This window comes from Oncorhynchus keta, unplaced genomic scaffold (assembly GCF_023373465.1).
Source record: "Oncorhynchus keta strain PuntledgeMale-10-30-2019 unplaced genomic scaffold, Oket_V2 Un_scaffold_1880_pilon_pilon, whole genome shotgun sequence".
In the NCBI taxonomy this organism is placed as follows: domain Eukaryota; kingdom Metazoa; phylum Chordata; class Actinopteri; order Salmoniformes; family Salmonidae; genus Oncorhynchus; species Oncorhynchus keta.
The window spans coordinates 1-23,836 of record NW_026290841.1 but is presented as its reverse complement, the minus strand read 5'-3'; the positions used below and the strand labels follow the sequence as shown (position 1 = coordinate 23,836).

The window sequence follows — 23,836 nt, the reverse complement described above, 5'->3', positions numbered from 1 at the left end:
CTCCCAATCTTCAGTCCCGTGTGTATTCCCCTTCAAGCCGAGACGGTCTCAAGGCTACAATGGACTCCTTCCAGATATCCTGATCTTTTATGTGCAATATGGGGATTTTAAGAAGCAAATATGAGGAAAACTCTGATATACTGTCTATCACAATCATGGCTCTCTTGATTGTAGACTGGGTTCTCAGTTTTTTTTCATTTATCATCGGGCAGACAGGTATGTGACCAAATAAATGGCATTTGATTTGAAGATGGCTGTGTTAATTTCTGAAAGCTGATGGGGGTGTATTGCTTTCATCTGATTAACTACTTATGATGTGATTGTGATAACATACAGAAACTCTTTACATTACTGTCCTTTGTTCACCTGACTGGAGAATCCCTCACAATCTAGTAAATGCCGACCGTATTACCTCCAGATGGTTTATCTATAAGCCTTCAGTTATATGTCTAGTCAGTATTCCATTCCTGCAATATCAGAACCCCCTATATAGACTACCACAAGTCGGCCCTATTCAAACAACTACAGAACCCTGGACTATTAGACTACGAACTGGAAACCTCATATCCTGAGGCTGCTAATATATTGTCAGCAGGGGATTTTATACAAACAAATATCTAGTCAAAACGCGACTACAATATTCTATCAAACCCATTGATTGTAGACTACTCGTCTAAATAGAACCCTATTTTTTATAAGACTACAATATATCACAATCAAACCCTATTCTGCTAATACACAATATATCTAGTCAGAACCCTATTCCTGTGACCAAATATATCTGGTCAGAACCCTGAAGATGGACTGTTATATTTCAGCTGATTCCTCAGCTTCCACCATATTGCATTTGATTTGAAGATGGCTGTGTTATATTTCCCTATATAGCTGATGTTCATCTAGTCAGAACCCTATTTCCCTATATAGACTGCATTTGATTTGAAGATGGCAGAACCCTATTTCTGAGCTGATGTTCAGCTTCCACCATATTGCATTTGATTTGAAGATGGCTGTGTTATATTTCTGAGCTGATGTTCAGCTTCCACCATATTGCATTTGATTTGAAGATGGCTGTGTTATATTTCTGAGCTGATGTTCAGCACCACCCATATTGCATTTGATTTGAAGATGGCTGTGTTATATTTCTGAAGCTGATGTTCAGCTTCCACCAACCATTGCATTTGATTTGAAGATGGCTGTGTTATATTTCTGAGCTGATGTTCAGCTTCCACCATATTGCATTTGATTTGAAGATGGCTGTGTTATATTTCTGAGCTGATGTTCAGCTTCCACCATATTGCATTTGATTTGAAGATGGCTGTGTTATATTTCTGAGCTGATGTTCAGCTTCCACCATATTGCTTTCATCTGTCCTTCTTCTTCTTCAATACAGGACTGTTTTGGATCACAACCAACTGAAAGGTGGATACACCGCCACCTACTGGATGTGAGGCTGGTCACCAGCCTCAGTCATCGGCTTCATCAATTCAGTACATTGACGACGTCTTCCGCACAGTGACTGTACGTACATACCCCAACCAGAAACCATGGATTACAGGAAACATCCGAACTGAGCTAAAGGCTAGAGCTGCCGCTCTCAAGGAGCGGGACACTAATCCGGACACTTATAAGAAATCCCGCTATGCCCTCAGACGAACCATCAGACAAGCAAAGCATCAATACAGGACTAAGATTAAGATTGAATCCTACTACACTGGCTCTGACACTCGTCAGATGTGGTAGCTTGACAACTATTACAGACTACAAAGGGAAACCCAGACGCGAGCTGTCCAGTGACGCAAACCTACCAGATGAGTTAAATCCCTTTTATGCTCACTTCGAGGCAAGCAACACTGAAGCATGCACGAGAGGGCTAGCTGTTCTGGAAGACTGTGTGACAGTGGTCTCAGTAGCCGATGTGAGCAATTAAACAGGTCAACATTCACAAAGCCGCGGGGCCAGGCGGATTACCACGACGTGTACTCAAAGCATGCACTGACCCACTGTCAAGTGTCTTTTCACTGACATTTCCAACATCTCCCTGGCCGAGTCTGTAATACCTACATGTTTCCACCATAGTCCCTGTGCTCAAGAAAGCTAAAGTAACCCACCTAAATGATTACCGCCCCGTAGCACTCATGTCGGTAGCCATGAAGTGCTTTGAAAGGCTGGTCATGGCTCACATCAACAGCATCATCTCGGATATCCTAGACCCACTCCAATTCGCATTCCGTCCCAACAGATCCACAGATGACGCAATCTCAATCGCACTCCACACTGCCCTTTCCCACCTGGACAAAAGGACCACCTATGTGAGAATGCTATTCATTGACTACAGCTCAGCGTTCAACACCATAGTTCCCTCAAAGCTCATCAATAAGCTAAGGACCCTGGGACTAAACACCTCTCTCTGCAACTGGATCCTGGACTTGCTGATGGACCGCCCCCAGGTGGTAAGGGTAACAACACATCCACCACGCTGATCCTCAACACAGGGGTCCCTCAGGGATGTGTGCTCAATCACCACGAAGCTCATCACTAAGCTAAGGACCCTTTGAATTGATTAATACACACCCTGGTGTGTTGTGATGTCATCAGGAGAGTTTATATTGGAACCCTCAATGGTTCTAAACACCTGCTGTGTGGTTACTGCCTCCTATATTCATGTGTGTGTGTGTCATCATGTCGTTTTTTTATGAGTGAAGGTGAGAACGATGCAGCAGGGAATTCATGAGAGAGAGAGAGTGAGAGAGAGAGTGAGAGAGAGAGAGAGAGGTATCATTGATTGGTTGCCTGGTGAATTGTGGGTTTGTTGTGGGCTGAGAGGGAGAGAAGGAGTGTGGGAGAGGAGGGGGGAAGAGAGACATAAGGAGAAAGAGAAGCGAGAGAGGAGGAGGAGGGAGAGAGAGGAAGATGAGGGGAGACATATGAATTGAATCATTGATTGGTTGCCTGGTGAATTGTGGGTTTGTTGTGGGCTGAGGGGGGAAGCAGGAGTGTGGGAGAGGGAGAGGAGGGGGAGGAGGAGGAACAGGGAGAGAGAGGGAGATAATGAATGCATGCAAATGTCCCAGTGTGTCTGCAGTGACAGAGGAGTTTCTCACAGTATCTCCCAGCTCTCAGGTCAGAAACACTGAAGCCATTTAGTCATGTAGCAGAGACTCTTACCCTCTCCAGGAAGTACTTTCCCCCTAGCTACAGATCTAGGATCAGAGACTATTACCCCCTAGCTACAGATCTAGGATCAGATACTATTACCCCCTAGCTACAGATCTAGGATCAGATACTATTACCCTCTCCAAGAAGTACTTTCCCCCTAGCTACAGATCTAGGATCAGAGACTATTACCCCCTAGCTACAGATCTAGGATCAGATTCTCTTTCCCCCTAGCTACAGATCTAGGATCAGAGACTCTTTCCCCCTAGCTACAGATCTAGGATCAGATACTATTACCCCCTAGCTACAGATCTAGGATCAGATACTCTTTCCCCCTAGCTACAGATCTAGGATCAGATACTATTACCCCCTAGCTACAGATCTAGGATCAGATACTCTTTCCCCCTAGCTACAGATCTAGGATCAGATACTCTTTCCCCCTAGCTACAGATCTAGGATCAGATACTCTTTCCCCCTAGCTACAGATCTAGGATCAGATACTCTTTCCCCCTAGCTACAGATCTAGGATCAGATACTCTTTCCCCTAGCTACAGATCTAGGATCAGAGACTATTACCCCTAGCTACAGGATCAGATACTATTACCCTCTCCAGGAAGTACTTTCCCCCGAGCTACAGATCTAGGATCAGAGACTATTAACCCCTAGCTACAGATCTAGGATCAGATACTCTTTCCCCCTAGCTACAGATCTAGGATCAGAGACTCTTTCCCCTAGCTACAGATCTAGGATCAGAGACTCTTTCCCCCTAGCTACAGATCTAGGATCAGAGACTATTACCCCTAGCTACAGATCTAGGATCAGATACTATTACCCTCTCAGGAAGTACTTTCCCCAAGCTACAGATCTAGGATCAGATACTAATACCCCCGAGCTACAGATCTAGGATCAGATACTCTTTCCCCCTAGCTACAGATCTAGGATCAGATACTAATACCCCCTAGCTACAGATCTAGAGCTAGCAGATCTAGGATCAGAGACTATTTCCCCTAGCTACAGATCTAGGATCAGAGACTCTTTCCCCCTAGCTACAGATCTAGGATCAGAGACTCTTTCCCCGAGCAACAGATCTAGGATCAGATACTCTTTCCCCCTAGCTACAGATCTTGGATCAGATACTATTACCCTCTCCAGGAAGTACTTTCCCCTAGCTACAGATCTAGGATCAGAGACTCTTTCCCCTAGCTACAGATTTAGGATCAGAGACTTTCCCCCTAGCTACAGATCTAGGATCAGAGACTCTTTCCCCCTAGCTACAGACTCTTTCCCCCTAGCTACAGATTTAGGATCAGGAGACTCTTTCCCCTAGCTACAGATCTAGGATCAGATACTATTACTTTCCCCCCTAGCTACAGGAAGTACTTTCCCCCAATCTAGGGATCAGATACTCTTTCCCCCTAGCTACAGATCTAGGATCAGAGACTCTTTATCCCCTAGCTACAGATCTAGGATCAGACTCTTTCCCGTAGCTACAGATCTAGGATCACATCTAGGATCAGATACTCTTTCCCCCTAGCTAGATGTTCTTTCCCCCTATTCTAGGTCACCCTCTCCATTTCCCCCTTGGACAGATCTAGGATCAGATGTCCCCCAATGGTCACATGGTTAGGCAAGTCAGATGTTATTTTCAATGGCGGCCTGGGAACAGTGGAACTGCTGCGGCAGAGCACAGTACCTTGTCAGCTCCGGGGTTCCCCTACTAGAAACCACTAGGATCAGGTCACTGTTATTGGTCACATACACATGGTTAGCAGATGTTATTGGTCACATGGTAGATGTTACACATGGTTAAGATGTTGTGGTCACATGGTTAGCTATGTTATCCACATGGTTAGCAGTGTTAGTAATGGTTATCTAACAAGTAAGATGTAACACATGGTTAGCCACAACAACTTACCTAATACATGGTTGTGATGTTATTGGTCACATTTAGCAAATAGGTCAATGAGAATATGTACATATAAATATTAATGGATGGTTAGCTAGATGACACATGATTAGCGGTTATGGGCAAGATGCTTGTGCTTCTAGTTCCCCACAGTGCAGTAATATCTAATATAGGATGAGGTATGAGAATATGTACATATAAATAATGGATACATATGAGATGCAGTAGATGGTATAAAAAACAGTATATACATATGAGATGAGTAATATCATTTATTAAAGTGGCCAATCAAGTCTGTATGTAGGTAGCAGCCTCCCTGTGTTAGTGGTGGCTGTTTAACAGTCTGATGGCCTTGAGATAGAAGCTGTTTTTCAGTCTCTCGGTCCCAGCTTTGATGCACCTGTACTGACCTCGCCTTCTGGATGATAGCGGGGTGAACAGGCAGTGGCTCGGGTGGTTGTTGTCCTTGATGATCTTTATGGCCTTCCTGTAACATCGGGTGGTGTTGGTGTCCTGGAGGGCAGGTAGTTTGCCCCGGTGATGTGTTGGGCAGACCGCACCACCCTCTGGAGAGCCCTGTGGTTGTGGACGGTGCAGTTGCCCTACCAGGCGGTGATATAGCCCGACAGAATGCTCTCAATTGTGCATCTGTAGAAGTTTGTGAGGGTTTTAGGTGACAAGCCAAATTTCTTCAGCCTCCTGAGGCTGTTGCGCCTTCTTCACCACCCTGTCTGTGTGGGTGGACCATTTCAGTTTGTCTGTGAAGTTTTTATTTTTTTTTTTTATTTCACCTTTATTTAACCAGGTAGGCTAGTTGAGAACAAGTTCTCATTTGCAACTGCGACCTGGCCAAGATAAAGCATAGCAGTGTGAACAGACAACACAGAGTTACACATGGAGTAAACAATTAGCAAGTCGATAACACAGTAGAAAAAATGGGCAGTCTATATACAATGTGTGCAAAAGGCATGAGGAGGTAGGCGAATAATACAATTTTGGAGATTAAGACTATGTACAGCTGCAGCGATCGGTTAGCTGCTCGGATAGCTGATGTTTGAAGTTGGTGAGGGGAGATAAAGTCTCAAGCTACAGCGATTTTTACAGTCGTTCCAGTCACAGGCAGCAGGTACTGGAACGAAGGCGGCAAATGAGGTGTTGGCTTTAGGGATGATCAGTGAGATACACCTGCTGGAGCGCGTGCTACGGATGGGTGTTGCCATCGTGACCAGTGAACTGAGATAAGGCGGACTTTACCTAGCATGGACTTGTAGATGACCTGGGCCAGTGGGTCTGGCGACGAATATGTAGTGAGGGCCAGCTGACTAGAGCATACAAGTCGCAGTGGTGGGTGGTATAAGGTGCTTTAGTGACAAAACGGATGGCACTGTGATAGACTGCATCAGTTTGCTGAGTAGAGTGTTGGAAGCCATTTTGTAGATGACATCGCGAAGTCGAGGATCGGTAGGATAGTCAGTTTTACTAGGGTAAGCTTGGCAGCGTGAGTGAAGGAGGCTTTGTTGCGGAATGAAAGCCGACTCTTGATTTGATTTTCGATTGGAGATGTTTGATGTGAGTCTGGAAGAGGAGAGTTTGCAGTCTAGCCAGACACCTAGGTACTTATAGATGTCCACATATTCAAGGTCGGAACCATCCAGGGTGGTGATGCTAGTTGGGCATGCGGGTGCAGACGCGATCGGTTGAAAAGCATGCATTTGGTTTGCTCGCGTTTAAGAGCAGTTGGATGCCACGGAAGGAGTGCTGTATGGCATTGAACCTCGTTTGGAGGTTTGATAGCACAGTGTCAATGACGGGCCGAGTATATAGAATGGTGTGGTCTGCTTAGAGGTGGATCAGGAATCGCCCGCAGCAAGAGCAAGAGCAACATCATTGATATACAGAGAAAGAGTCGGCCCGAGAATTGAACCCTGTGGCACCCCATAGAGACTGCCAGAGGACCGGACAGCATGCCCTCTGATTTGACACACTGAACTCTGTCTGCAAAGTAATTGGTGAACCAGGCAAGGCAGTCATCCGAAAACCGAGGCTGCTGAGTCTGCCGATAAGAATATGGTGATTGACAGAGTCGAAAGCCTTGTGAGGTCGATGAAGACGGCTGCACAGTACTGTCTTTTATCGATGGCTGTTATGATATCATTTAGTACCTTGAGTGTGGCTGAGGTGCACCCGTGACCGGCTCGAAACCAGATTGCATAGCGGAGAAGGTACGGTGGGATTGAGATGGTCAGTGACCTGTTTGTTGACTTGGCTTTTCGAAGACCTTAGATAGGCAGGGCAGGATGGATATAGGTCTATAGCAGTTTGGGTCCAGGGTGTCTCCCCCTTTGAAGAGGGGGATGACTGCGGCAGCTTTCAATCCTTGTGGATCTCAGACGATATGAAAGAGAGGTTGAACAGGCTGGTAATAGGGTTGCGACAATGGCGGCAGATAGTTTCAGAAATGCGGGCCCAGATTGTCAAGCCCAGCTGATTTGTACGGGTCCAGGTTTTGCAGCTCTTCAGAACATCTGCTATCTGGATTTGGGTAAAGGAGAACCTGGAGAGGCTTGGGTGAGGAACTACGGGCGGGCTGTTGGCCGAGGTTGGAGTAGCCAGGCGGAAGGCATGGCCAGCCGTTGAGAGAAGTGCTTATTGAAGTTTTCGATAATCATGGATTTATCGGTGGAGACCGTGTTTCCTAGCCTCAGTGCAGTGGGCAGCTGGGAGGAGGTGCTCTTGTTCTCCATGGACTTCACAGTGTCCCCAGAACTTTTGGAGTTGGAGCTACAGAGTGCAAACTTCTGCCTGAAGAAGCTGGCCTTAGCTTCCTGACTGACTGCGTGTATTGGTTCCTGACTTCCCTGAACAGTGCATATCACGGGGCTATTCGATGCTATTGCAGTCCGCCACAGGATGGTTTTGTGCTGGTCGAGGGCAGTCAGGTCTGGAGTGAACCAAGGGCTGTATCTGTTCTTGGTTCTGCATTTTACCCCGAGCGGAGCATGCTTATCTAAAATGGTGAGGAAGTTACTTTTAAAGAATGACCATGCATCCTCAACTGACGGGATGAGGTCATTGTCCGCATTCACTTCGAGCTCTGCAGGTTGTATAACTTTTATAACTTTTTCATTACATTTCATTATGTAGTACAACGGTTGATTTGTCTAATCTTAGCAATTCTTCTTAGCTAGCTACATAGCCGTCCTTGTATCAGAGATAATTGCATAATTATCGTATTTCGTCGCCTAACGTAGCCTTCACTGCTATTCGCCCAGGAGCTAGCTAACGCACACAGATTAGCATCACTGTAGTGCTATTCACTCAACTGTCACGACTTGATTAGTTCAGTGTTAACTAGCTACATAGCTGTCTTTGTTTCCAAGATAATTGTGTAGTTTAGTGTGTGTAGCCTTGGAGTGATTATCTTAATTCACTGAGGTTCGCTAGCCAGCTATTTGCTCGTCCTTAACGTAGGAGACTCTGCTAGCTTAGCCAACAGCTAACTGCTAACAGCTAGCCAACGTCTGCTGTTTTGAATTCAACAACCGGTCAGGTGGTTTCATTTTCGTTTCATTTCAGTACAGTACGGTTTGATTTGTTTGATCGTAGCTAGCTGCATAGCCGTCTTTGTTTCAAAGATAATTGTGTAGTCTAGACCGATTCCCTAGGTTAGCTAGCCAGCTATTGTCGTTCTTTTAACTCAACGTAACGTAAACAACACTGCTAGCTAGCCAGCTGGCCCCGAATAGCAGCACTGTAGAATTATTACACTCAACGGAACGACTTGATTAGTGTAGTGTCAACAACGCAGCCACTGCCAGCTAGCCTACAAAGTCAGCAGTACTGTATCATTTTTTAATCATTTTTAGTCAATAAGATTCTTGCTACGTAAGCTTAACTTTCTGAACATTGAGGCGTGTAGTCCGCTTGTCATTCAATTTCCTTGCATTAGCGTAGCCTTTTCTGTAGCCTGTCAGCTATGTGTCTGTCTATCCCTGTTCTCTCCTCTCTGCAGACCATACAAACGCTCCACACCGCGTGGCCGCACGACCACCCTAACCTGGTGGTCCCAGCGCGTACGACCCACGTGGGTTCAGGTCTCTGGTAGCCTCTGGAACTGCCAATCTGCGGCCAACAAGGCAGAGTTCATCTCAGCCTATGCCTCCCTCAGTCCCTTGACTTCTTGGCACTGACGGAAACATGGATCACCACAGATAACACTGCTACTCCTACTGCTCTCTCCTCGTCCGTCCACGTGTTCTGCGCACACCCGAGGCTTCTGGTCAGCGGGGTGGTGGCACCGGGATCTCATCTCTCCCAAGTGGTCTTTCTCTCTTTCTCCCCTTACCCATCTGTCTATTGCCTCCTTTGAATTCCATGCTGTCACAGTTACCAGCCCTTTCAAGCAACATCCTTATCATTTATCGCCTCCAGGTTCCCTCGGAGAGTTCATCAATAGGCTTGATGCCTTGATAAGCTCCTTTCCTGAGAGACGGCTCACCTCTCACAGTTCTGGGCGACTTTAACCTCCCCCGTCTACCTTTGACTCATTTCCTCTCTGCCTCCTTCTTTCCACTCCCCTCTCCCTCTTTTTGACCTCACCCTCTCACCCCTCCCCCTACTCACAAAGGCAGGCAATAAACGGCCTCATCTTTACTAGATGCTGTTCTTCCACTAACCTCATTGCAACTCCCCTCCAAGTCTCCGACCACTACCTTGTATCCTTTTTCCCCTCAGCTCTCATCAACACTTCCCACACTGCCCCTGCTCGGATGGTATCGCGCCGTCCCAATCTTCGCTCTCTCTCCCCGCTACTCTCTCCTCTTCCCATCTATCTTCTCTTCCTCTGCTCAAACTTTCTCAACCTATCTCTGATTCTGCCTCCCTCAACCCTCCTCTCCTCCTTACTGCATCCTTTGACTCCCTATATCCCTATCCTCCAGGCCGCTCGGTCCTCCCCTCCCGCTCCGTGGCTCGACGACTCATTGCGAGCTCACAGAACAGGGCTCCGGGCAGCCGAGCGGAAATGGAGGAAAACTTCGCCTCCCTGCGGACCTGGCATCCTTTCACTCCCTCCTCTCTACATTTTCCTCCTCTGTCTCTGCTGCTAAAGCCACTTTCTACCATTCTAAATTCCAAGCATCTGCCTCTAACCCTAGGAAGCTCTTTGCCACCTTCTCCTCCCTCCTGAATCCTCCCCCCTCCCTCCTCCCTCTCTGCAGATGACTTCGTCAACCATTTTGAAAAGAAGGTCGATGACATCCGATCCTCGTTTGCTAAGTCAAACGACACCGCTGGTTCTGCTCACACTGCCCTACCCTATGCTCTGACCTCTTTCTCCCCTCTCTCTCCAGATGAAATCTCGCGTCTTGTGACGGCCGGCCGCCCAACAACCTGCCCGCTTGACCCTATCCCCTCCTCTCTTCTCCAGACCATTTCCGGAGACCTTCTCCCTTACCTTACCTCGCTCATCAACTCATCCCTGACCGCTGGCTACGTCCCTCCCGTCTTCAAGAGAGCGAGAGTTGCACCCCTTCTGAAAAAACCTACACTCGATCCCTCCGATGTCAACAACTACAGACCAGTATCCCTTCTCTCTTTTCTCTCCAAAACTCTTGAGCGTGCCGTCCTTGGCCAGCTCTACCGCTATCTCTCTCAGAATGACCTTCTTGATCCAAATCAGTCAGGTTTCAAGACTAGTCATTCAACTGAGACTGCTCTTCTCTGTATCACGGAGGCGCTCCGCACTGCTAAAGCTAACTCTCTCTCCTCTGCTCTCATCCTTCTAGACCTATCGGCTGCCTTCGATACTGTGAACCATCAGATCCTCCTCTCCACCCTCTCCGAGTTGGGCATCTCCGGCGCGGCCCACGCTTGGATTGCGTCCTACCTGACAGGTCGCTCCTACCAGGTGGCGTGGCGAGAATCTGTCTCCTCACCACGCGCTCTCACCACTGGTGTCCCCCAGGGCTCTGTTCTAGGCCCTCTCTTATTCTCGCTATACACCAAGTCACTTGGCTCTGTCATAACCTCACATGGTCTCTCCTATCATTGCTATGCAGACGACACACAATTAATCTTCTCCTTTCCCCCTTCTGATGACCAGGTGGCGAATCGCATCTCTGCATGTCTGGCAGACATATCAGTGTGGATGACGGATCACCACCTCAAGCTGAACCTCAGCAAGACGGAGCTCCTCTTCCTCCCGGGGAAGGACTGCCCGTTCCATGATCTCGCCATCACGGTTGACAACTCCATTGTGTCCTCCTCCCAGAGCGCTAAGAACCTTGGCGTGATCCTGGACAACACCCTGGCGTTCTCAACTAACATCAAGGCGGTGTCCCGTTCCTGTAGGTTCATGCTCTACAACATCCGCAGAGTACGACCCTGCCTCACACAGGAAGCGGCGCAGGTCCTAATCCAGGCACTTGTCATCTCCCGTCTTGATTACTGCAACTCGCTGTTGGCTGGGCTCCCTGCCTGTGCCATTAAACCCCTACAACTCATCCAGAACGCCGCAGCCCGTCTGGTGTTCAACCTTCCCAAGTTCTCTCACGTCACCCCGCTCCTCCGCTCTCTCCACTGGCTTCCAGTTGAAGCTCGCATCCGCTACAAGACCATGGTGCTCGCCTACGGAGCTGTGAGGGGAACGGCACCTCAGTACCTCCAGGCTCTGATCAGGCCCTACACCCAAACAAGGGCACTGCGTTCATCCACCTCTGGCCTGCTCGCCTCCCTACCACTGAGGAAGTACAGTTCCCGCTCAGCCCAGTCAAAACTGTTCGCTGCTCTGGCCCCCAATGGTGGAACAAACTCCCTCACGACGCCAGGACAGCGGAGTCAATCACCACCTTCCGGAGACACCTGAAACCCCACCTCTTCAAGGAATACCTAGGATAGGGTAAGTAAGGGTAAGTAATCCTTCTCACCCCCCTTCTCCCCCAACAAGATTTAGATGCAAGTGGCTGTTCCACTGGTTGTCATAAGGTGTATGCACCAATTTGTAAGTCGCTCTGGATAAGAGCGTCTGCTAAATGACTTAAATGTAAATGTAAATGTAAATGTATTGTCCTTCCAGGATACCGGGCCAGGTCGATTAGAAAGGCCTGCTCACAGAAGTGTTTTAGGGAGCGTTTGACAGTGATGAGGGGTGGTCGTTTGACTGCGGCTCCGTGGGCGGATACAGGCGATGAGGCAGTGATCGCTGAGATCCTGGTTGAAGACAGCGGAGGTATATTTGGAGGGCCAGTTGGTCAGGATGACGTCTATGAGGGTGCCCTTGTTTACAGAGTTAGGGTTGTACCTGGTGGGTTCCTTGATGATTTGAGTGAGATTGAGGGCATCTAGCTTAGATTGTAGGACTGCCGGGGTGTTAAGCATATCCCAGTTTAGGTCACCTAACAGAACAAACTCTGAAGCTAGATGGGGGGCGATCAATTCACAAATGGTGTCCAGGGCACAGCTGGGAGCTGAGGGGGGTCGTTAGCAGGCGGCAACAGTGAGAGACTTGTTTCTGGAGAGAGTAATTTTCAAAATTAGTAGTTCAAACTGTTTGGGTATGGACCTGGAAAGTATGACATTACTTTGCAGGCTATCTCTGCAGTAGACTGCGTACCCCGAGGATCTTAAAACTTACCACCTTCTCCACTGCTGTCCCATCGATGTGGATAGGGGGGTGTTCCCTCTGCTGTCCCATCGATGTGGATAGGGGGGTGCTCCCTCTGCTGTTTCCTGAAGTCCACGATCATCTCCTTTGTTTTGTTGACATTGAGTGAGAGGTTGTTTTCCTGACACCACACTCCGAGGGCCCTCACTTCCTCCCTGTAGGCCGTCTCGTCGTTGTTGGTGATCAAGCCTACCACTGTCGTGTCGTCTGCAAACTTGATGATTGAGTTGGAGGCGTGCGTGGTCACGCAGTCATGGTTAACAGGGTGTACAGGAGGGGTCTGAGAATGCACCCGTGTGGGGCCCCAGTGTTGAGGATCAGTGGGGTGGAGATTTTGTTACCTACCCTCACCACCTGGGGGCGGCCAATCAGAAAGTCCAGAACCCAATTGCACAGGGCGGGGTTGAGACCCAGGGCCTCTAGCTTAATGAGGGAGGGTACTATGGTGTTGAATGCTATAGTCAATGAACAGCATTATTACATAGGAATTCCTCTTGTCCAGATGGGTTCGGGCAGTGGGCAGTGTGGTTGCGATTGCATCGTATGTGGACCTATTGGGGCGGTAAACAAATGGAAGTGGGTCAAGGGTGTCAGGTAAGGAAGGTGGAGGTGATATGATCCTTGACTAGTCTCTCAAAGCACTTCATGATGACAGAAGTGAGTGCTACGGGGCGGTAGTCATTTAGTTCAGATACCTTAGCAACTTCACCCACACCACCGTTGGGTTCTAGAGTACCGTTGGGGGTTCTAGAACACCGCTGGGTTCTAGAACACCGCTGGGTGCTAGAGTCTGTTCTTTCCAACTGCCATTCAATTCTAGAATGTTGAAAGTGTTCTTGATTGTACTTCTCTGTATTGCACTCCCATTCAAATCTGGACCTGGAGGTTCCACTGCTGTATGTTCATTCTTCCCCTCTAATCAGGGCCTGATTTAGACCTGGGTCACCAGTCATTCTTCCCTCTAATCAGGGCCTGATTTAGACCTGGGACACCAGGTGGGTGATTCCCCTCTAATCAGGGCCTGATTTAGACCTGGGTCACCAGTCATTCTTCCCTTTAATCAGGGCCTGATTTAGACCTGGGTCACCAGTCATTCTTCCCTCTAATCAGGGCCTGATTTAGACCTGGGACACCAGGTGGGTGATTCCCCTCTAATCAGGGCCTGATTTAGACCTGGGTCACCAGTCATTCTTCCCTTTAATCAGGGCCTGATTTAGACCTGGGACACCAGGTGGGTGATTCCCTCTAATCAGGGCCTGATTTAGACCTGGGTCACCAGGTGGGTTATTCCCCTCTAATCAGGGCCTGATTTAGACCTGAGACAACAGTCATTCTTCCCTCTAATCAGGGCCTGATTTAGACCTGGGACACCAGGTGGGTGATTCCCCTCTAATCAGGGCCTGATTTAGACCTGGGACACCAGGTGGGTGATTCCCCTCTAATCAGGGCCTGATTTAGACCTGGGACACCAGGTGGGTGATTCCCCTCTAATCAGGGCCTGATTTAGACCTGGGTCACCAGGTGGGTGATTCCCCTCTAATCAGGGCCTGATTTAGACCTGGGACACCAGGTGGGTGATTCCCCTCAAATCAGGGCCTGATTTAGACCTGGGTCACCAGGTGGGTGATTCCCCTCTAATCAGGGCCTGAATTAGACCTGAGACACCAGTCATTGTTCCCCTCTAATCAGGGCCTGATTTAGACCTGGGACAACAGTCATTCTTCCCTCTAATCAGGGCCTGATTTAGACCTGGGTCACCAGGTGGGTGATTCCCCTCTAATCAGGGCCTGAATTAGACCTGGGACACCAGGTGTGTTATCAGGTAGAACAGTGAAACCAGCAGTAGGGTAAGAGATCAAACCGCATGGCATCACTCTAATCATTTACCTCTCTGTCTGTCTGTCCTGTTTTTCTGTCTTTCCCTGTCTGACTGTAGGTTCTCGGGGGTTCCGCCCAGTAACCTAGGCAACAATACCAAGTTGGTGGATTGGATGCCTCAAAATGACCTGTTGGGTAAGAACCACTTCTCTACTTCATGTACTCTCTCTTCCTTCCCTCCCTCCTCCCTCTCTGTCTGTTAGGGTGAGGAGGGGTGAGGAGGGGAGAGGAGGGGTGAGGAGGTGAGGGGAGGGGTGAGGAGAGGAGAGGAGGGGAGAGGAGGGGTGAGGAGGTGAGGGGAGGGGTGAGGAGAGGAGAGGAGGGGAGGGGTGAGGAGAGGAGAGGAGGGGAGGGTGAGGAGGGAGAGGAGGGGTGAGGAGAGGAGAGGAGAATGACCCTGAGCTGAGAAATACATAACTCATTATATCATTAACAGTCAATGATTCACACACACACGCACACACACACACACACACACACACACACACACACACACACACACACACACACACACACACACACACACACACACACACACACACACACACACACACACACACACACACACACACACACACACACTCTCTTTCTCTCTGGGTGTGTTGCTGACCTGTATCTCTGAGGGCTGTGTGGTATAGCTGCTAAGTAGCTCCTCTCAGTCACACCTTATTACCACACGGTGCACTACTATAGACCAGGGTCCATATCACAACACTGTTAGGACCAGGGTCCTCTAGGACAACACTGTTAGGACCAGGGTCCTATAGGACAACACTGTTAGGACCAGGGTCCTATAGGACAACACTGTTAGGACCAGGGTCCTCTAGGACCACACTGTTAGGACCAGGGTCCTTCAGGTCAACACTGTTAGGACCAGGGTCCTCTAGGACAACACTGTTAGGACCAGGGTCCTATAGGACAACACTGTTAGGACCAGGGTCCTATAGGACAACACTGTTAGGACCGGGGTCCTCTAGGACAACACTGTTAGGACCAGGGTCCTATAGGACAACACTGTTAGGACCAAGGTCCTATAGGACAACACTGTTAGGACCAGGGTCCTCTAGGACAACACTGTTAGGACCAGGGTCCTATAGGACAACACTGTTAGGACCAGGGTCCTCTAGGACAACACTGTTAGGACCAGGGTCCTCTAGGACAACACTGTTAGGACCAGGGTCCTATAGGACAACACTGTTAGGACCAGGGTCCTCTAGGACAACACTGTTAGGACCAGGGTCCTATAGGACAACACTGTTAGGACCAGGGTCCTATAGGACAACACTGTTAGGACCAGGGTCCTCTAGGACAACACTGTTAGGACCAGGGTCCTTTAGGACAACACTGTTAGGACCAGGGTCCTCTAGGACAACACTGTTAGGACCAGGGTCCTCTAGGACAACACTGTTAGGACCAGGGTCCTATAGGACAACACTGTTAGGACCAGGGTCCTATAGGACAACACTGTTAGGACGAGGGTCCTCTAGGACAACACTGTTAGGACCAGGGTCCTCTAGGACAACACTGTTAGGACCAGGGTCCTCTAGGACAACACTGTTAGGACCAGGGTCCTATAGGACAACACTGTTAGGACCAGGGTCCTCTAGGACAACACTGTTAGGACCAGGGTCCTATAGGACAACACTGTTAGGACGAGGGTCCTCTAGGACAACACTGTTAGGACCAGGGTCCTCTAGGACAACACTGTTAGGACCAGGGTCCTCTAGGACAACACTGTTAGGACCAGGGTCCTCTCTCATCCTTATCCTTGTCTCTTCTCTCTCCTCCTTGTCTCTTCTCTCTCCTCTCTCTCTCCTCCCTCTCTCTCATCCGTGTCTCTTCTCTCTCCTCCCTCTCTCCCTCTCTATCATCCTTGTCTCTTCTCTCTCCTCCCTCTCTCCCTCTCTCTCATCCTTGTCTCTCTCTCTCTCATCCTTTGTCTCTCTCTCTCATCCTTGTCTCTTCTCTCTCCTCTCTCTCTCCTCCCTCTCTCTCATCATTGTCTCTCCTCTCTCTCTCTCTCTCTTTCTCTCTCTTTCCTCCCTCTCTCTTCTCTCTCCTTCTTGTCTCTCTAGGCCATGCCAGAACAGTAGCGTTCCTGTCCCACGGTGGTCTGAACAGTATCTATGAAGCGATGTACCACGGTGTCCCTGTAGTGGGACTACCTCTGTTTGGGGACCACTACGACACTATGACCCGGGTGGAGGCTAAAGGAATGGGCATCATGGTTCACTGGAAGAGTATGACAGAGGAGGAGCTGTACCAGGCACTGGCCACTGTTATCAACAATAACAAGTACATGAACACTGCACCACACTCAATTCAGTTATGGCTCCCTACGCAACACTCAGTTCAGTTATGGCTCGCTACTGCACCATACTCAGTTCAGTTATGGCCCGCTACTGCCATCTGGTGTCTCAGTGTGGTACTGCACCACACTCAGTTCAGTTATGGCTCGCTACTGCCATCCTCAGGTGTCTCAGTATGGTTACTGCACCGCATACTGCACCACACTCAGTTCAGTTATGGCTCGCTACTGCCATCTGGTGTCTCAGTGTGGTACTGCAACACACTCAGTTCAGTTATGGCTCGCTACTGCCATCTGGTGTCTCAGTTTGGTACTGCACCACACTCACTGCACTGAATGCAATTTACATCAACACACACACCCTCTCTGTTTTTAACTGTGTGTGTGGTGTGTGTGTGTGTGTGTGTGTGTGTGTGTGTGTGTGTGTGTGTGTGTGTGTGTGTGTGTGTGTGTGTGTGTGTGTGTGTGTGTGTGTGTGTGTGTGTGTGTGTGTGTGTGTGTTCTAGGTATCGTCAGCGTGCCCAGGTGCTCTCTTCCATCCATAAGGACCAACCAGGTCACCCGGTAACAAGAGCTGTCTATTGGATAAACTACATCCTCCGTCACCACGGCGCCAACCACTTACGATCCTCTGTCTACACTGTCCCCACCTACCAGTACTTCCTATTGGACGTTGTGCTGGTCGTAGGGGCGGGGCTGGCCCTGATTGCCTACCTGTTTTACCGGATAGCAGGGCTACTAAGGTCAAAGGTTAAGGTTCAGGAGCGGGGGGGAGAGGTTACCCACGGTGACGGCGACGACAAGGCAAACGGACATTGCCATAGCAACGGAGCGGTCGCTAATGGGAAGCACAAACGTAACGGAGCGTCGGTGAAGAACGACAAGAAGATGAAGTGAAGGGGCGGAGACTGGGGTCAGAGGTCGGAGAGGAAGCTGATTCTACTGTAGAGATTTAGGGTTTAAGGGAGAACAGAACACTCCTCGTTCTGGGAGACTGCAGAAAGACAGGGATGAGGTGTGTGTGTGTGTGTGTGTGTGTGTGTGTGTGTGTGTGTGTGTGTGTGTGTGGTTCGTGGGAAGAGGGTTACAACCAATGCAAAACAACAACAACCACCACCAAGGAGCTGGAAAGTCCAAAAGTCCCCCCTTTCTTCCTGTCTGTCTCCCCTCCCTCCTCTCCACCTCCCTCCCCCTCCTTCCTCTCCTCCCCTCTCTCCCCCTCCCCCTCCTTCCTCTCCTCCCCTCTCTCCCCCTCCCTCCTCTCCTCTTCTCTCTCCCCCTCCCTCCTCTACTCCCCTCTCTCTCCCCCTCTCTCCCCCCTCCCTCCTCTCCTCCTCTCTCTCCCCCTCCCTCCCTCTCCTCTCTCTCTCCCCCTCCCTCCTCTCCTCCTCTCTCTCCCCTCCCTCCTCTCCTCCCTCTCTCCCTCCTCTCTCCTCTCTCCTCCTCTCTCCCCCTCCCTCCTCTCCTCCTCCCCTCTCTCTCCTCCTCCCTCCCTCCCCCTCTTTCCTCTCCTCCCCTCTCTCCTCTCCACCTCCCTCCCCCTCCCCTCCTCTCCTCCTCCCTCTCCCTCCCTCCTCTCCTCCTCCCTCCCCGCTCCTCTCCTCCTCCCTCCCCCTCCTTCCTCTCCCTCCCCTCTCTCCCCCCTCCCTCCTCTCCTCCTCTCTCTCCCCCTCCCTCCTCTCCTCCTCTCTCTCCCCTCCCTCCTCTCCTCCTCTCTCTCCCCCTCCCTCCTCTCCTCCTCTCTCCCTCCCTCTCTCCTCTCCTCCTCTCTCTCCCCCTCCCTCCTCTCCTCCTCTCTCTCCCCCTCCCTCCTCTCCTCCTCTCTCCCTCCTCTCCTCCTCTCTCTCCCCCCTCCCTCCTCTCCTCCCTCTCTCCCTCCCTCTCTCCTCTCCTCCTCTCTCTCCCCCTCCCTCCTCTCCTCCTCCCTCCCCCTCCCTCCTCTCCTCCCCTCCCCTCTCCCCCCTCCCCTCCTCTCCTCCTCTCGCTCCCCCTCCCTCCTCTCCTCCTCTCTCCCTCCCTCTCTCCTCTCCTCCTCTCTCTCCCCCTCCCTCCTCTCCTCCTCTCTCCCTCCCTCTCTCCTCTCCTCCTCTCTCTCCCCCTCCCTCCTCTCCTCCTCTCTCTCCCCCTCCCTCCTCTCCTCCCTCCTCTCTCCCCCTCCCTCCTCTCCTCCTCTCTCCCTCCTCTCCCTCCTCTCTCTCCCCCTCCCTCCTCTCCTCCTCTCTCCCTCCCTCTCTCCTCTCCTCCCTATCTCTCCCCCTCCCTCCTCTCCTCCTCTCTCCCCCCTCCCTCCTCTCCTCCTCCCTCTCCCCCTCCCTCCTCTCCTCCCCCTCCCTCCTCTCCTCCTCTCTCTCCCTCCTCTCCTCCTCTCTCTCCCCCTCCCTCCTCTCCTCCTCTCTGTCTCCCCCCTCTCCTCCTCTCTCTCCCCCTCCCCCTCTCCTCCTCTCTCTCCCCCTCCCCCTCCCTCCTCTCTCTCCCCCTCCCTCCTCTCCTCCTCTCTCTCCCCCTCCCTCCTCTCCTCCCCCTCCCCTCCCTCTCTCTCCCCCTCCCTCCTCTCCTCCCTCTCCTCTCTCTCCCTCCTCTCCTCCTCTCTCTCCCCCTCCCTCCTCTCCTCCTCTCTGTCTCCCCCTCTCCTCCTCTCTCTCCCCTCCCCCCTCCCTCCTCTCTCTCCCCCTCCCTCCTCTCCTCCTCTCTCTCCCCCTCCCTCCTCTCCCCCCCCCTCCCTCCTCTCTCTCCCCTCCCCCCTCCCTCCTCTCCTCCTCTCCTCTCTCCCCCTCCTTCCTCTCCTCCTCTCTCTCCCCTCTCTCCTCTCTCTCCCCCTCCCCCTCCCTCCTCTCGTCCTCTCCTCTCTCCTCCCCTCTCCCCCTCTCTCCTCTCCTCCTCTCTCTCCCCCTCTCTCCTCTCCTCTCCTCCTCTCTCTCTCCCTCCCCCCTCCCTCCTCTCCTCCTCTCATCTCTGGAATGGAAGGAGGAAGAAGAGAGTCCCTGAACAACACCAACCATGTTAAACTGTGTTTTTGAAGGAGTTTTGAAGGAGAATCGCTGCTCACCAAGCGACTGTGGATAAACATGTATTTATTATGTATAACAACAACAAGACATTCTTTAATCAGATTATATTTTATTTATTTAATTTCACTCATCAATCAGTTAAACTGCAGTGTACAGTACATCCTAACAGGGTTGGAATGATACCAGATGTTATGTTGGTAAGATATACAGTAGGGTTATACAGTATAATTAGATATAATATCTCTCTGTCTGTCTGCCTCCCTCATTCCCTCTATACTGTCCCTAATGGCCCCAAACCCTCATTCCCTCTATACTGTCCCTAATGGCCCCTTATTCCCTCTACACTGTCCCTAAACCCTCATTATACTGTCCCTAATGGCCCTCAGTCCTCTATACTGTCCCTAATGGCCCCTCATTCCCTCTATACTGTCCCTAATGGTCTAAACCCTCATTCCTCTATACTGTCCCTAATGGCCCCTCAGTCCCTCTATACTGTCCCTAATGGCCCCTCATTCCTCTATACTGTCCCTAATGGCCCCTCATTCCCTCTATACTGTCCCTAATGGCCCTCATTCCCTCTATACTGTCCTAATGGCCCCTCATTCCTCTATACTGTCCCTAATGGCCCCTCCTATACTGTCCCGAATGGCCCCTCATTCCCTCTATATATTACTAGTGGCCCCAAACCCTCATTCCTCTGCTGTCCTAATGACCCCTCATTCCCTCTATACTGTCCCTATTGTTCCCTCATTCCCTCTATACTGTCCTAATGTCCCCCAAACCCTGTTCCTCCCCATGCTGTCCTAATGGCCCCTCATTCCCTCTATACTGTCCCTAATGGCCCCTCAGTCCCTCTATACTGTCCTAATGGCCCCTCATTCCCTCTATACTGTCCCTAATGGCCCCTCATTCCTCTATGCTGTCCTAATGGCCCCTCATTCCCTCTATACTGTCCTAATGGCCCTCATTCCCTCTATGCTGTCCTAATGTTTTTCAGTTTCCCTCTATACTGTCCCTATTATGTTACTCATTCCTCTATACTGTCCCTAATGGCCCCTCATTCCCTCTATACTGTCCCTAATGGCCCCTCAGTCCCTCTATACTGTCCCTAATTCCCTCTTCCTCTATACTGTCCTAATGGCCCCTCATTCCCTCTATACTGTCCCTATTTAAACCCTCATTCCCTCTATACTGTCCTAATGGTTATCGTTCCTCTATGCTGTCCTATTATGACCTCAGTTCCTCTATGCTGTCCTATTGTTTATCATTCCTCTATGCTGTCCCTAATGCTTTATCGTTTCCTCTATGCTGTCCTATTAATTTATCGTTTCCTCTATGCTGTCCCTATTTTCGTTCCCTCTCTCTGTCCTATTAACATTCCTCTATACTGTCCTATTATTTATCGTTCCCTCTATACTGTCCTATTGGCCCTCGTTCCTCTATGCTGTCCCTATTGTTTATCGTTTCCTCTATGCTGTCCCCTATTATGGCCCCTAGTCCTCTATGCTGTCCTATTTAGGCCCTCTATGCTGTCCTATTTATCGGTCCTCTATGCTGTCCTATAATTTTTCCTCTATACTGTCCCTAATGGCCCCTCATTCCCTCTATGCTGTCAATGGTCCCTCATTCCTCTATCACTTGTCCTAATGGCCCCTCGTTCCTCTATACTGTCCTAATGGCCCTCGATTCCTCTATACTGTCCTATTATGGCCCTCGTTCCTCTATGCTGTCCTAATGTTTAGACCCTCTGCCTCTAGTTCCTCTATACTATCCTATTTATCATTCCTCTATGCTGTCCTAGTTTCCTCTACACTGTCCTAATAATTTCGTTCCTCTATGCTGTCCCTATTATTTATCATTCCCTCTATACTGTCCCTAATGGCCCCTCATTCCCTCTATCGTCTATGTCCTATTATTTCCTAATGGCCCCTCATTCCTCTATGCTGTCCTATTATTTATCATCCTCTATGCTGTCCTATTATTTCTCAGTCCCTCTATACTGTCCCTAATGGTCCCTCATTCCCTCTATACTGTCCCTAATGGCCCCTCATTCCCTCTATACTGTCCCTAATGGCCCCTCAGTCCCTCTATACTGTCCCTAATGGCCTCAAACTCTAATTTCCTCTACACTGTCCCTAATGGCTCCTCATTCCCTCTATACTGTCCCTAATGGCCCCTCATTCCCTCTATACTGTCCCTAATGGCCCCTCATTCCCTCTATACTGTCCCTAATGGTCCCTCATTCCTCTATACTGTCCCTAATGGCCCCTCATTCCCTCTACACTGTCCCTAATGGCCCCTCATTCCCTCTATACTGTCCCTAATGGCCCCTCATTCCCTCTATACTGTCCCTAATGGCCCCTCATTCCCTCTATACTGTCCCTAATGGTCCCTCATTCCTCTATACTGTCCCTAATGGTCCCTCATTCCCTCTATACTGTCCTAATGGCCCCTCATTCCCTCTACACTGTCCTAATGGTCTCTCATTCCCTCTGTACTGTTCATAATTTTAGACCCTCGTTCCATCTAATGCTGTCCTATTGGAATTATCGTTCCTCTGCTGTCGGATGATTTAATCGTTTCCCTCTATGCTGTCCTATTGTTTATCGTTTCCTCTATCGCAATAACATTCTCTATGCTGGTCTATTGTTCATATCGTTTCCTCTACGTGATCTAATAATGGTATCGTTCCTCTCTACTGTCCTAATGATCGTTTCCTCTAACCCTCAGTCCCTCTATACTGTCCTAATGGCCCCTCATTCCCTCTATACTGTCCCTAATGGCCCCTCATTCCTTCTATACTGTCCCTAATGGCCCCTCATTCCCTCTATGCTGTCCTAATGGTCCTCATTCCTCTATGTCCTGGTCCCTATTATTTATCGTTTCCTCTCTGCTGTCCCAGATGACTCCTATCATTCCTCTATACTGTCGCCAATGGCCCCTTATTCCCTCTATACTGTACCTAATGGCCCCTCATTCCCTCTATACTGTCCCTAATGGCCCTCATTCTCTTTATACTGTCCCTAATGGCCCCAAACCCTCATTCCCTCTACACTGTCCCTCATTCCCTCTATACTGTCCCTAATGGCCCCTCATTCCCTCTATACTGTCGCTAATGGCCCCCTATTCCCTCTATACTGTCCCTAATGGACCCTCATTCCCTCTATACTGTCCCTAACATTTACATTTAAGTCATTTAGCAGACGCTCTTATCCAGAGCGACTGAATGGACCCTCATTCCCTCTATACTGTCCCTAATGGCCCCTCATTCCCTCTCTACTGTCCCTAATGGCCCTCATTCCTCTATACTGTCCCTAATGGCCCCTCATTCCCTCTATACTGTCCCTAATGGCCCCTCATTCCTCTATACTGTCCTAATGGCCCCAAACCCTCATTTCCTCTACACTGTCCCTAATGTCCCTTCATTCCCTCTATACTGTCCCTAATGGCCCCTCATTCCCTCTATACTGTCCCTAATGGCCCCAAACCCTCATTCCTCTAGACTGTCCCTAATGATACCAGATGTTATGTTGGTAAGATATACAATATAATTAGATATAATATCTGTCTCTCTGTCTGTCTGCCTTCCCTCATTCCCTCTAGACTGTCCCTAATGGCCCCAAACCCTCATTCCCTCTACACTGTCCCTAATGGCCCCAAACCGCATTCCCTCTATACTGTCCTAATGGCCCCAAACCCTCATTCCCTCTATACTGTCCCTAATGGCCCCAAACCCTCATTCCCTCTAGACTGTCCCTAATGGCCCTAAAACCTCATTCCCTCTAGACTGTCCCTAATGGCCCCAAACCCTCATTCCTCTAGACTGTCCCTAATGGCCCTCAAACCCTCATTCCTCTAGACTGTCCCTAATGGCCCCAAACCCTCATTCCCTCTAGACTGTCCCTAATGGCCCCAAACCC

The 23,836-nt window shown here is 49.9% G+C and overlaps 1 protein-coding gene and 1 long non-coding RNA gene across 5 annotated transcripts in view; one reads left to right on the top strand and one right to left on the bottom strand.

Moving 5' to 3' along the window:
- ugt8 (UDP glycosyltransferase 8) overlaps positions 1 to 18,125 on the top strand; it is a 116,219-nt gene extending 98,094 nt beyond the window's left edge. The window contains exons 5-7 of the mRNA XM_052514666.1: positions 14,659 to 14,735; positions 16,676 to 16,895; positions 17,415 to 18,125. Coding sequence (XP_052370626.1) covers positions 14,659 to 14,735; positions 16,676 to 16,895; positions 17,415 to 17,805 — 688 coding nt within the window. The 3' untranslated portion in view covers positions 17,806 to 18,125. The remainder of the gene's footprint in view (positions 1 to 14,658; positions 14,736 to 16,675; positions 16,896 to 17,414) is intronic.
- Positions 18,126 to 21,906: 3,781 nt separating this feature from the next.
- On the bottom strand, positions 21,907 to 23,740 carry LOC127927879 (uncharacterized). Of its 4 annotated transcripts, XR_008129437.1 has the most exons (5): positions 23,689 to 23,740; positions 23,306 to 23,405; positions 23,149 to 23,210; positions 22,879 to 22,918; positions 21,907 to 22,144 (listed from the first exon to the last, which is right to left on the bottom strand). It is a non-coding gene; the product is annotated as an uncharacterized LOC127927879 (long non-coding RNA). The 4 variants fall into 4 exon arrangements; XR_008129435.1 differs by lacking the exon at positions 23,306 to 23,405 and having other exon boundaries at positions 23,614 to 23,740; XR_008129436.1 differs by lacking the exons at positions 23,149 to 23,210; positions 23,306 to 23,405 and having other exon boundaries at positions 23,614 to 23,740.
- Positions 23,741 to 23,836: the final 96 nt, after the last annotated feature.